This window comes from Chlamydomonas reinhardtii, chromosome 9, assembly GCF_000002595.2.
Source record: "Chlamydomonas reinhardtii strain CC-503 cw92 mt+ chromosome 9, whole genome shotgun sequence".
Taxonomy (NCBI): domain Eukaryota; kingdom Viridiplantae; phylum Chlorophyta; class Chlorophyceae; order Chlamydomonadales; family Chlamydomonadaceae; genus Chlamydomonas; species Chlamydomonas reinhardtii.
In genome coordinates this window covers 7,916,414-7,929,467 of record NC_057012.1, presented here as the reverse complement: position 1 = coordinate 7,929,467, position 13,054 = coordinate 7,916,414, and the positions used below count along the sequence as shown (strand labels likewise).

General features: G+C 58.6%; 1 protein-coding gene across 1 annotated transcript; it reads right to left on the bottom strand.

Moving 5' to 3' along the window:
- Positions 1-217: 217 nt before the first annotated feature.
- CHLRE_09g417250v5 (uncharacterized protein) lies at positions 218-12,994 on the bottom strand. The gene is made up of 28 exons (XM_043066396.1): positions 12,697-12,994; positions 12,493-12,598; positions 12,357-12,391; positions 12,189-12,236; positions 11,885-12,005; positions 11,616-11,710; positions 11,456-11,525; positions 9,091-9,233; positions 8,900-9,003; positions 8,707-8,779; positions 8,223-8,328; positions 8,065-8,132; positions 7,869-7,966; positions 7,610-7,720; positions 7,292-7,351; positions 7,142-7,191; positions 4,913-4,953; positions 4,643-4,766; positions 4,285-4,393; positions 3,899-3,965; positions 3,759-3,782; positions 3,484-3,620; positions 3,265-3,325; positions 2,234-2,291; positions 1,973-2,088; positions 1,817-1,858; positions 1,680-1,747; positions 218-1,545 (listed from the first exon to the last, which is right to left on the bottom strand). Exons 1-28 carry the CDS (start codon positions 12,757-12,759, stop codon positions 1,212-1,214), a joined length of 2,532 nt encoding a protein of 843 aa, XP_042921692.1. The 5' UTR covers positions 12,760-12,994; the 3' UTR covers positions 218-1,211.
- Between the last annotated feature and the right edge of the window lie 60 nt (positions 12,995-13,054).

The window sequence follows — 13,054 nt, the reverse complement described above, 5'->3', positions numbered from 1 at the left end:
TCGGCCACGGGTCTCGTGCCGGCTCACACTCGTGCACAGGCATTGTTCTAGGGCCCAATGTAGAGACATGGCGGCTAGGCCATGGAAAAGAACATTAGAACTGTCACACGGTGCATGTAGGGCGTCCTAGGCACGGTCCTAGGGCATCTCCCCAGCCACCAGGAGGGCTCTGGACAGGCTTGAATCAGAAGCAGCCATTTGTGTGACACCATTCGGGAAGCTTTCGGGTTTACATGCTCAGTCCTGGTGTCGGGTTCACATGCTCAGTCCACCATGTCCAGCGCGGAACGCTCTGAGCCCCAATCCAAGGCTTAACGTATGTTAAGGAACAATAATGGGGTGTTAATGTGTCTAGGCTGAGTCGGGAATCTCGGGATGTAGGGAATTCGCGCGGTCGCGGCACTGAGTCCGACCGGATGCAAGGTTTTTCGATTGAGCTGTCAAAATAAAAAGGCTAATAAGGCAAACCCACAAGTGCATTGCGTTATTGCGTAGCAAACTTACGACAAAAACGGAAGCTAAATCCAGAACCGAAAACACTCGCTTCCATATTAGCTCGCAATGGGCACCGCCTGTAAATGGCATTCTTTCCCCGCACTTATAACGGGCACGCCAGGGAACTGCGGAAAACTGTTGAAGACGCTGTTGAAGACGGGCTTTGGTCTGCACGAGTTCGCGGCTCACAAATCGCGCTATTGAGGAAGTATGGCAAAACAATGAAATCGCGCTCCTGTGGCGAGCTCGCCAAACGGGCGCGGCTTTGGCGGTCTGTGTAACGGGGGCTTTCCATCTCGCGAACTCGCGGGCGGCCAAACGCGCTCGTGACCACAGCATTAGTGCTCTGGCCAGCCTCCAAGCCACTTACTACGCCCACCTTTGGACAATTAGCACAAGCTACGTGGGAAACACTGGCACAACTTCCCGCCCCAGCCCCGGCATATGGACATGCACTTCCAGCACTTGTACAAGAAATGCAGTTGCGCTTCGGCAGGTTGACGACCATGCATCCCCTTGGCCCAGACACGCTCGAGTTGCACACATAGTGTAGTGCCAGGGGCCAAGCTAGGCATGGAAGTTGTTGCCGCCATGAGGAAGCGGTAATGGTTTGCCCGAAACAAAACAGCTGGAGCAATCAATGGCGTCCAGGGTACGGGTGTTGTACTCGGGTTGGAAGGTCTCATTGAGCATGTGCACAGCGCGCAGCCGCCTATTCAGCGCCGTGTGTGCGGTATGCGCGAGAACAGCCAGGCCATAATGGTGTTCCAGGCGTCACTGCGAGCCGGAAAGCGTGTGTAGGGAGTGTAGGGGTGGCCGACAGGCCCCACCCAGTCCGCGCCCCCACCGTCATCGGCAGCGCCACCCCCCGCTGCAGCTGAGTCCAGCCCCGCATGGCCCAGTGACTCCGCCATGTTCTTGGATGCCTTCACGATGGCCTCATCCGCCAGGCCAGCAGCCGGCCGGTGGGCCGCACGCCGCGCCGCGCGGTTGTGCCCATAGGTCGACTGGAGCTGCGCGTGCAGCAGCGATCCCTGAGCGTAGGCAAACCTGCGGGAGCACCCGGTACACATCAGGGTTGACAGAATACCCGGCAAGTGCGCGCGCTGCAGTGACACGTTGCCCCATAATGCACGTAAGCAGAATATGAGACACACACTGGCTTTCCCCGCGCCAGGCCCTACCGATGCCACACCAGCGCCAGGCGCCGCTGCATGCGCTCAATCTGCTCTGGTGAGAACGACAGCAGGAACTGCGGGACAAGAGAAAGAGGTATACTTAATGGTGTTGCTGCAACATGCGAACAGCGTTAGGGCCGCACCTTGGGGAGATCCTCGTTGACAGCTTCCTCCCTGATGCGAACCTGAGGTACGTTGCATTGTGTGCATGGTTTCACATAAGGAATACTGGCCGCCAGAGTGCGTCAACCATCAACATGGCATTACAGCAGTGTCTAGCAATGCTGCTATACGCTCACCGCAAATGCATCCCATTCCACAATGCTCTCAAAAACGGCATGAACTCCGTCCATGATGACAAGGGGAATGCAGCCGTGCAGGATGGCGTCCTCTGCACGCGCCGACCAGCCGTCACCTGCAGTTGCACAGCCAGGGCAGTGACGGTACAATCACCACCACACATACAGCACCTGCTTGTTCGCTCAGCCCAAGCTACTGTTGCTCGCAGCTTCTCTGCCTGGGCCTTGTAAATATTCCCACACTGCATTGCTTCGGCGCACCCGGTGCAACGACACAGAATGTTGAGCGCGCCAGGTGCTCCGAGTAGCTACCCGAAATCTGAAAGAGCAAGGGCGAGCGCACACAAGGGAGGCACCATGGGCGAGAAAGTGCACATTTGCCCCTTCATAGCTTTTGCCCAACAAGTTGCGAAATCGTCAAACTTGGTCAGGAGGTTCGTGCACAACAAACAATTGATGGTCCGGTGGCTTCACAACTTATTGGGCAAAAGTTTTGGAGGGTGAAGGTTGGGGGATGCAAAACGTGGCAGGAGGGGGGTCACTGGCCCCAGACGTCAGCGGCCACCCAAAACATCTGAAACAGACAGACACTATAAAAATGAAATTGATGAAGTCGGGGGGGGGGGGGGGTTCAAAGCTTATGTGAACAGGGAGCCCACCCGCGTGTGTATGTCGGCACAGGTGGGCATGGACCAAAACGTGTCCAAACCGACGTGCGTATTCGAACTAGTGGACTGGATAAAGCTATTATTGTATATGTATTTAGCTTAAAGCAATTGGAACAAGGGCGCATACTAGTCTGTGTGTCCCCACGTTGAAAAACATCAGGAAAAACATGTCGCCCTGGACGCAACAACTTCCAGCATGCTTTGCTGCCGTCGGTTTGAAAGTGTTCACGGCATGGCGTCAACGCGCGTTCTGGGCGAAGAGGAGGCCGCCTCGCGATTTCGACTCTGGGGCAATGCCAGTCTCCAAAGGGTCGCTTTGGGCCTAAGTCGCACTTTTACAGGCTTTGTGGTAAGAAAATATTAGATTGAACTATGTATCGGAGCTACAGGGTCTGTTGGCGCAAAGCATGTATCGTAGCATTTGTTTGCACGACCGGTCGCAAACGTTTGATTTACTGACGTTTAGGATACATGTAGCATATAAAAGGCATTGCAACTTGTCCGAGCTAACTCGGCCACATGAGTGAGGGGAACACATTCAGACCCGTCCATGTTCAAGCAGTGACGGAGCGACACTAACCGCAGCTGGTTGCAGCTGCATATGCAGGGCCGTCGCCAGCTCACCTGCCAACCCTCGCCAATGTAGATGCGGTACTTGTCCGCCCAGTTGTGCTTGTACGCAAGCCTGAGCAGGAATAACGGTGAAAGTGTCATAACAGTGCTCCGCCGATGCACAGACCGGTGTACTGGTACCACTAAACGCACAACGATCCCAGTCCTCGACCATCACCACCCAGACGCAAATGGCACACGCCAAGACCATGCAAACCACCAGCCACCTACTTGGCCAGCCGCTGGCGGATACCGCGGCTGTACCAGTGCGCCCGGTACGGCCCGGTGTCTCCACGCAAGTACAGCAGGATGTCGCGCTCAAGGGGCGGCGCGCCTAGTAGCGGCGAGGAGGCGTAGTGGCTGGGAGGCTGCAGGAGGCGGTGGGCATGTCCAGGGGTATGGGACGCTGGCGGTTAAAGGCTACTGCCCTCATGCATCCGACCGTTTACTAGCCACCTGGTAGGACATGCTAGTAACGCATTACCCCCATTGAGGCCCGGACTTACCTTGAGCGACGGAACCACCAGGTCCTGTTGAACGCAAAGACGGGTGCATAGGACGTCTGACAGCGGCTAAACGAAGACCCAAAGTGTGGATGGCCCATCCCAACATGATGATGGGCAACAAGCACTCAATTATTCCCTACCTTGCCGGGTGTGTAACAAGGGTGGCCGTCATACTCTTTGCGCCAATCCCCGTCAACGTATGGCTTCCTGCGGTTGGCCATGCGTGCACAAGTATGAAGCTGCGGTCACACCGTTGGTGACTTGCTTTCGCGAAGCAAGACACAGTCCTGGACCCGCACACAGTTCAAGAAACTACGTCAGAACTCAGAAGACTACAGTACATTGAGCACTAACGGGCGGGGCGCCTGAGGGGGGAGGGGCAAGCCGGGGTACTGCGTAGCGGTAGGGTTGGATTTCCCGTGCATACCCACGTTCTTGACCAGGTGGGTCCTTGGATTGGAATGGACTACTACCCACCCCAGGCAGGAAGGCAGGCAGGAAGGCAGGCAGGCAGGAAGGCTCTCACCAGGAGTCCAGCGGCGCTGAGTAGTTGTCGTACCCCCAGGCACTGCCGCAGACGTGCACGTTGTCCATGCGGCCCCAGTGGGTGAGCACAATGGAGGTGTTGTAAACTTCTGCAGCGAGAAGGGCGCAAGGGGCTTTGGCAAGCACGGCGGGTACCGGCCCACTGGGCAGGCTGAGTTGTGGAAGCTCAGCAGGTGCATACCTGACAGCCCTAGTGGCTATGCGTCGATTTGGAGCGGCCGGGGCACTTCACCGTATTGTGATGCAAAGCGGAAGAACAGCGCACATGTAATCAACGCCCAGAAGCTCACAGCTGGCCCTGCAATACTCTTCCCGGTTGCAAGGCCTTCCCCACGCACCCTGCGGCATCCAGCATGCGCCCTCGTCGTTGAGCATCATGAAGATGTGGTCGCGGCCGCCTCGTCGGTCCCAGAACGACTTGCCGGACGAGTCCAGGTAGTGCTGCTGCACCCAGCGCTTGGCCTGCAGGTGCGCGCGCACATAAAGCATGGCATTGCACCCACCGTGCTTGTAGACATACAGACTCTGCAAAAAAAACCAGCCGCATCCTTTGAAGGAGCACGTTCACTACGGCCACTCTGGTTTCAGGCATGTGCCCACGTGCCCACCTTGAGATACATGTATGTGCCCTGCTGCGCGCGGGAGTGAGCTGCGGCACCACAGGACGGCAGTGGGCAGCAGTTAGATGATCCCATCACACGGCGCAACCAGCCAATACTCATCGGAATGACAACTGGCTGATGGCATGATGACATGGCACCGGGGGCCGACTGCGTTTGTGGACAACTTAGTTGTGTCTCGTGCCGCCCAGTCTCATACGGGTAGGTAGTAATACTCAGCCCCGAAGCCTGCAGGTGTCGCGACGGGCGTGTCGCGTGTGTATTGAAGAGCACAAGGGGAAAACGCGCAGAGACAGTGTACGCGATGCAGCAACGCGACGGCACACGGAGTTTACCTGAAATTACCTCGCATACCAACTACTGAGCCGCCGCTGGTCTTATCAAGCGCGCGCACGCGCGCGCGCGCGCGTGTGTGTGTGTGTGTGTGTGTGTGTGTGTGTGTGTGTGTGTGTGTGTGTGTGTGTGTGTGTGTGTGTGTGTGTGTGTGTGTGTGTGTGTGTGTGTGTGTGTGTGTGTGTGTGTGTGTGTGTGTGTGTGTGTGTTGAAAAGGAAACGAAAGCCAGCCCAACGACGCAGCCGGAGTTACTTACCGATACCTACCAATTTACCGAGCGTCGCGTGACTGTCGTGACCCAGGTAGTCATACTTACCCGCGATAAGCCTGGAACCCCACGGGCGACCATTCGGCCTGACCCGCGATGCACCTGTATGCGTCCATGCTCCGCGCCCTGGGCGCGCTAAACAACGTTTACCCAGCACGCCTAATTCCCAGATTCCCGCCCGCTGGTCGTAGTCGAACTCACCTACGGGTGATAGAGGAATTGCAGGCACAGGGCGGCAGCAGGCACATGTCACGAGCAGGGAAAATGGCGACAGCGATGTCAAGGGCAGCGTGCAGTAAGCAAGCTAGAACATGCCTCCATTCCCGGCCCACTAGGAAATGCTGGGAAAGAGGGTGAGGCTGTGGGCGCAGAGCAATATGAAGGAGGCGTTGGCTGCATGGGGTCGATTGGCGGGCGTAGGTTGTGGAGCCCTGGTATATAGCTTACCCCAGAACGGCTGGACGTGTGTGCGTGTGTGCGCCGTGGGCTGGCGGGAGCTGGCCTCCCGCTCCCCACTCCACGGCGGCACCGAGGCCAGGCACGCTCGCGGCCGCCGTGGCCGCGTCGGCTGTTTATGACCAGCCCCCCCCCCCAAAGGATCCAGTTACTCCCCAGATAGTGAAAGCGCGCCGCGATGTGTCCACCAGTCCACGGGCCGGGCGTGTGTGTTTGTGTGTGTGTGTGTGTGTGTGTGTGTGTGTGTGTGTGTGTGTGTGTGTGTGTGTGTGTGTGTGTGTGTGTGTGTGTGTGTGTGTGTGTGTGTGTGTGTGTGTGTATGTATATATGTGTGTGTGTGTCTTAAACACAAAACAAACGGAGTAAAGCCGCCAAACACGCGCGCGCAGTTATGTACAAATACCCACGCCGGTTACCGAGCTCCGCGGTGGTCGATGTTGCCCCAGTTGTCACCTTAAGTATACTTACCCGCATATGTTGCCTGGAATTCCCTACCCGGGCGTTTGGCATTCAGCCTCGTCTCCGAGGTGCACCCGCATGCGCTGCCATGCTCCGCGTCGGCGACGTGCTAACAACGTTTACCGGGCACAGAGTCTCGTCCACTCCATATCCATTCTCACCTATAGGCGAGAGGCAATCAAAAGGCATAGGGCAGCAGTGTGTGGTTGTATGGTTGCCGTGTCTTGGTTTGCCTTTTTGTAGATCGTTCGCCTAGTACATGCCTAGAGGTGGATCATCCACTGGGCCCTGCAGCGTGTTTGGTCGGGAGTGACCCTGCGGACGCCACTGGTGTGGTCAAGGGTTGGTGCATTACCTCCGGTGGACCTGAGAGCATGTTTGCGCTCTGGCCAGGAGGTTCACGTGGTGGCGGCAGCGTGAGCCTGGGCGGGATGCCTCGCTGCCGCAGGTTGTCCCGAGTACTCGCTCACAAGACTCGAGGAGGCAACCATGGAAACCGTAGTTACACACGCACGCGCACACACGCACACACGCACACACACACACACACACACACACACACACACTTGTGCTCTTTAACACACACACACACACACACACACACACACACACACACACACACACACACACACACACACACACACACACACACACACACACACACACACACACACACACACACACACACACACACACACACCTGCCGGCATGCCGAACCAGGGATGATCCGCCCAGCCAAGGACCGGCCACCTGTATGGTTGGTAGTAGGATTCCGACCACACGGCGTTTACATCATGCGCTGGCACAAATGGCAAAGCCCCCTGCAGGATATAGCGTACCCTCCACTCACAGGTAGCAGGTGAGCTGCACCGGCACGAAGAAGAAGTCCGCCTCCTCGGGGTCATACGTCCTGCGTGCATGTGGGTGGGTTGTTTTCATCGGCGCGAACATGCGATTCTAGAAGGCAGTATCATGCACAGTACGGTGCTGCCCATGCGTCAATCCCATGCGTCATTCCCACATGAACCGAGGGAACGAACTGCGACCCAGGGAGAACTGGGGCCAGGTTCCCGTGTTTTAGATCCAGGCCCAGCTAGTCCCATGTCCTACAGTGCACCAGCCTTTAGCAGGTTTTTGCGTAATTGCACACTTGCGCGCTAGGTCTCACCTATGCTGGCTGATGGACAGCTGCTCGATGAAGTAGCTCTCCAGCGAGTACACGTACGAGTTGAAGTTGGACTCGTTGGCGTAGCCGAACAGCCGGTACACGCAGGAGGACCTGCCGAGGGGTAGGGAGGAGGAGGAGGGAGCCAGGGAAGGGAGGAGGGGGAGGGAGGGTGGCGCAGCCGGGTCAAAATGCAGCACGCCCGTGCGTTGAGGACCCTAGGACTACGCTCGTACACGTGGGAGGCCGGCACCGGACGCACTTGGCAATGCGGTACTGCATCATCTTGGAGTTGAACAGCGGGTCGGTGTCATACACGTAAATGAGCGGCCGCCGCCGGGTGGGCGACGGCGGTGGGTCCTGCACAGTAACACGATGGAACGCTGGCTGACACAAAGTGGATTAGGCAGACAACACGCAGCCGTGCACGTGCCTATGCAACACCCGGCCCTGCCCACCTTGGCTGCCGGGGGGTCCACCACAATGTGCTCCAGGTAGGGCCGGGCGCCCCCCGGCTCGTGGTAGCCTGCGCAATGAGCCACACAGCGTCAGGGGCTACACCTAGGTAGCGTAAGGTGGGCGGCAACTGCACACCAGGTCCACATCAGACGCCCACCTTTCTCACGAGTCTTGGCAGACGCGCGCTGCCTGCTGCAGTCCATGCCGTACCAGCCCTCATGGCATCTGCAGAAGCCCAGGTGGCAGTCGCCGTGCCCCGAGCACTGCGATTGGTGGTGGCGTTGGGGACGTTTATTTATCCAAGCCCCACGAATGGGCTGAGGGGGTTGCAAAGATGGTTGGAAAAGCGGTATAGCGGGGGGGGGGGGGAATGCTTTCGACAGGAGCTAGCAAGCACATCAGAGACACGAGGATGCAGGGCAACGACAAGCTTCTCCTGCACCATTCCCATAACAATCATACGCAATCTCACACGTAAGGACGCCAAGGCGCGAGGGGTAGCCCATGGACCCAACCGAAGACCCAAAAGCTCTGGATAACCCAGAACCAGAAGGTAGAGGGCGGAGCAATGACGGAGCGAAAGAAGATGGGTCATAGCATAATGGGATGTAATGTGCATCGCTGGCTCCGCCTCCTCATACCTGATTGAAGCAGAAGACCTCAGATTGCACATCACAGAAGTGGCCGTAAGTGCCATCAAGAATGCAGCCACAGCTGTGTGCATGAACAGACGCGGTTTTGGCAGAAATTGATGAGGGTAGAAGTTGGCATGCGGTAATCCCCTACCATCCAGCCGTGTCTCTTACAGCGCCTGAATCCCTCAGAATCACTTACTGGTGCCGAGGTTGCTCCGCGTTGCACCAGCCTTCTGGCCCAAACAGGCTGTCAGGGTCCACACCGCCCCACTCCGTGCGTGGCCCATCTTTGAGGGCCGGATCCTGAACAGAATTTGTCAACAAGTCAGTGCCCGGCGCTTCGCGCCCTTGCTAAAACGGGGTGCCCCACCACGTAACCCCTGGCCTCACCCTGTTGGGCTTGCAGCTGTCGCCCATGGGTCGGCCGACCTTGACCGGCGGCGTGCCTGGTGGCGAGCCGGCTGGTGCGGGCTCGCGGCCGTACTTGGTGCCGGGCGGGCAGTAGCACATGGCTAGGTCCTCATCACAGTAACCTGGGCAAGGACCGAACAGTTGAGCAGCAGATTGTGCGTTCAAGTATGCCGCTCACCCCCACGCCCGCCCGGTCGGTGTGTCCCTGGAGATCATGCAGCTGCCTCAGGATTGTGGTGGCGTGGGGCTCCTGCCTTTGCGGCAGCATGTGCAGGCACGTCACGCTGGCCTGGCCGTTCGGTGTGTGCTGGGGGCGTGTGGGTTGCTGCCTTTTGTGCCGCCATGGACAAAGGTGGCGGAGGCGTGGCTGCGTAGGTGCCAACCGGCGGCCACGCCGCTGTGCCTGTTGTTGTGGGGTGGTGATTCGCGCGTTCTGAACAAACCAGTTTCCGGGCTGCGCACTGTTTTTGCGTTTGTTCGGTGCTATGGCTCATTTGCCGCCCGTGACGTTGGTGGCGCCGCCCGCCCCGGGGCCCTGGGTTTCCCATGTGCCGCTGTGGGCGAATCCGGCGCTCTGTGAGAATGATCGGGCTTTTGACAAGGCGTTTGCAGATTTGTTTGCATTGCCGGGGCTCCTGTACGTGGGTCAGCTGGTGGCGGCGTCTGACCAGCTGGAGGAGGTGCGGGCGGCCTACGCCTGCGGGGTGGTGCAACGGGTTTGAGGAGGCAGTGCTAGATCTGTATCTGAAGAAGGTGTGGCGGCCTGTGGCTGGGTGGGGGCCCCGGAGGGCGCTGCCGTCCCCGCTGGTGGGGCCCGACTCGCCCCTGCAGGCTGCAGACCGCTTTGCGGCGGCAGTCGCACTGCTGCCCACCGGCTGGGAGGCGGCGGCGCGGGAGGCCCGGGTGGCTCATGGGAGTGCCGCTTTCGTGCCGCTCCCGGCCGGAGACGTGCAACGGGCGGTGGCTGGGGCCCTGGAGCAGGTGGCCCAGAAATTGGGGTGGGTGCAAGACGGGGACCGCCCCTTCTCCTGGTCGAGTACTCCGTGCAGGCGGGGACGGTGATGCAGCTGGGTTCCCAGCTGTCCGCGCTGCGGGCTAAACATTTGCTGTATGTGCGGGCTGCTGGTGTGCCGGAGGGGGAAGCGGCTCAGGCCGCTGGAGCCTTTGCCGGCACTCTGGCCCGTTTGTGGACGTTGAAGTGGGAGAACCGCCACAAGGAGGCGCTGTGGCGGGTGGCAGCAAATGCATGTTGGGCATTTCCGAAGAATGATCATCGCCGTGCGTCTGGAATGAGGATGCCTCTGTGTCGTGCAATGGATATGTGCGATGGGGACCGCCGGCACCGTTTCTGGGACTGCGTTGTGGCGCGGGCTTTGCGGGAGAACATGGCCATGGGTGCCGGGCCGGAGTCAGGGGATGCATGTTTCACGCGTGCTGATTGGTGCAGCCGCCTGCTGGGCTGGCGCCGCCGGTTTGGGATGTGGTGTGTCTGGCCGCGTTGTCCGCCCTGGACCTGGGTCGGCAGCAGGTGGTTATGGCTGGTGTACGCGCGGGTCGGGCTTTGACGTCGTCCCAGGTGCTGCGTATTAGTGTATCGGTTATCTCCGACTTCTGGGGTCGGCTGCAATCTTTTGTTAGTCTTGGTATTCGTCCGAAATGATGGGACAGGGTGCCCTCTCAGCATCCGTTTCTTGCGCTGGGTGTTGGGGACTGCATGTTCCTGGTGCCACCTGATAATGTGGACTCCCCGCCTCCCTCGCCTTGAACCTGTCTCTGGGGTGTGGGCGTCGGGTGACGGTGATACGGTTTTCGGTTGCTTCGTCTTGAGTGCTCGCGCATCCGCGGGTTTTGTACTGCTGGGCTAGCGTTTGATTGGGCGTCGCCGGACTGTATGCCCGGTGTACCTGGTTTTGCGTCTGGTGCTGTAGACCGCGCTTCGTGCGCCGACATGGTTTGCTGCACGGTTGTGGGGCTCTGGTGGTCTTCGGCTTGGCTTCGACTTATGCCGGTGTAGCAGCTGAGACACGTTTTCTGTGCAGAAACAATGCACGGTTTGGTGCAGGTCGGCAGCCAGCTGGGGGGACTGCAAGGATTGGTACAGAGAAGGGTAGCGAAGTAGACAGCAGGTGTGGTGTTGTGCGTACCGATGACCGACGGCGTCCATGGGGGAGGGCGGTTTCCCTTCGGGCCGGAGATAGTTCCCTCCTGACCTGGTTGCTGGGCACCCTTGCTTGGTCGGACTGTCCCTTCTTGTAGTGTCGCATTCATAGTGGCACATATGGTGTGATGTCATACACGGTACACGGCAGTCTCTTTCCCTACCACCTAAGCACGTGTGACCCACCTGCGCACCGTGATGCCGTCCACCCCGGCACCGACCAGTTGCGGTCGCGGCCATCCGGGCCCACATGGCTCTGTAGCATACATGGCAAGAGGAAAGATCATGGGACTGCAAGTGGCAACGAGGAGGCCAACCCTGGTGCCACGTATTGCCCTGCACCCACCACCGGCTCGGTGTTTTCTCCATCCAGGGCAGGCGTCCGCATTCGATGTGTGCAAGGCCGTGGGTCCCGTGTGCCGCAGTCGTCTCCACGCCAGCCTGCGGGTGCCAACACAAATGCCGCGGGTGCCAACACAGACCACGTAGGCACCACGTACATCAACAGACGTGCTTTTCACTTGCGGGCTGAGCAGTACGCACCGCCCTCCTCCCGCCAGTGTTATATTTAGCCAAGTGTTTCATCCCAGCATGTTACCATGCACACAAACACACCTGCTGGACAAAGGCACACGCCGATGTCATACTGGCAGGTGCCAACACCATTGCAAATGCCGTACTTGGATTTGGGGCACTCCTTATCTCCACGAGGAGCCGGCTTCCAAGGGATTGGATCCTGGCAATGGCAAATACGAATGTACAGTCAGGGCCCGAGGGTAGCAGTACGGGGCAGGTTTGTGCAACTAAATGAAACATAGTGGCCCAAGCACTGGTACGAAGGCACACGTGGTCCTGCCGTGACACAAGGAAAAGGCACCAGTCTCGAGCGCCATGCATGATTCCCGGGTTGAGCGCGTACCTGCTCATAATACTTTTTGCACCAGCTCCCTCGAGCCATGGCACAGACCTGCAATGCAGCACGTCACTCATCGCATGCTCGAATGCTATGTTGCCGGCTGGGAAAGTGTTCCGGAAATGCCCCTACGCAACGCTGAGCTCCTGAGAATGAGCGGCGCCACACGCTCACCTTCCGTTTGCATTTCGAAGCACCCTCGTCGCAAACTGCGGAAAAACATGAGCACGAATGACGCTGACACTTCTGCGGCATGGTGGCGTGTCCCGTGCTGGTGCCGTCCTGCTGGGTGCCCTCCCTAGGTGCTTACCATATTTCAGGTGCTCGTTTAGCAGGTGGTCGTAGACCCCACCCAGGTGTTGCGACAGTAGCACTGAGCCATTTGTGGCCTTGCGACCGGGACCCGGCGTGTACGTCTGCAGTGGACGGCATACTTGTGAGCCCGCGGTAGAGCACCCTAGGAATCACCGCGTGCCGTTAGGCACATCCAACCTCCCAGCATACCCCAACCCACCTTCCGCCCCTCCTTCAGGATGTGCTCCCAGGTTGGCAAGTCCTTCGAGTCAAACCCGACCATCGCTGGGTGCCATACATAAGCGGCAGACTCGGGCAAAGCGCGGACCCAGCCAGCGCAGGAGAGGAACACTACGTACATGGAAAGTTGCAGAGCCCAATCGCAGCGGCTGACAGCACACCGCGTTTCGGCCATTGTGCAGCCTCGTGCAAAAAAAACTAGCGACCGCAGAGGGACCAGTGTATCGGACAGAGGGCGACAGAACAATTTGCTGACTGCGCTTTTCCAGCACCTTGCGTAGATCCTAACATATAAGATAAGAAACAAATAATGTGCAGCAAGTAACGTAGAGGCACGA

Coding starts and splice junctions, on each gene's coding strand:
- CHLRE_09g417250v5 (XM_043066396.1), bottom strand. CDS start 12,759: ATGGTCGGGTTTGACTCGAAGGACTTGCCAACCTGGGAGCACATCCTG. Junction 2,089..2,233: donor ATTCTGTGTCGTTGCACCGG/GTGCGCCGAAGC, acceptor GTGCAACTGCAG/GTGACGGCTGGTCGGCGCGT. Junction 1,546..1,679: donor CTGGCGCTGGTGTGGCATCG/GTAGGGCCTGGC, acceptor GTGCTCCCGCAG/GTTTGCCTACGCTCAGGGAT.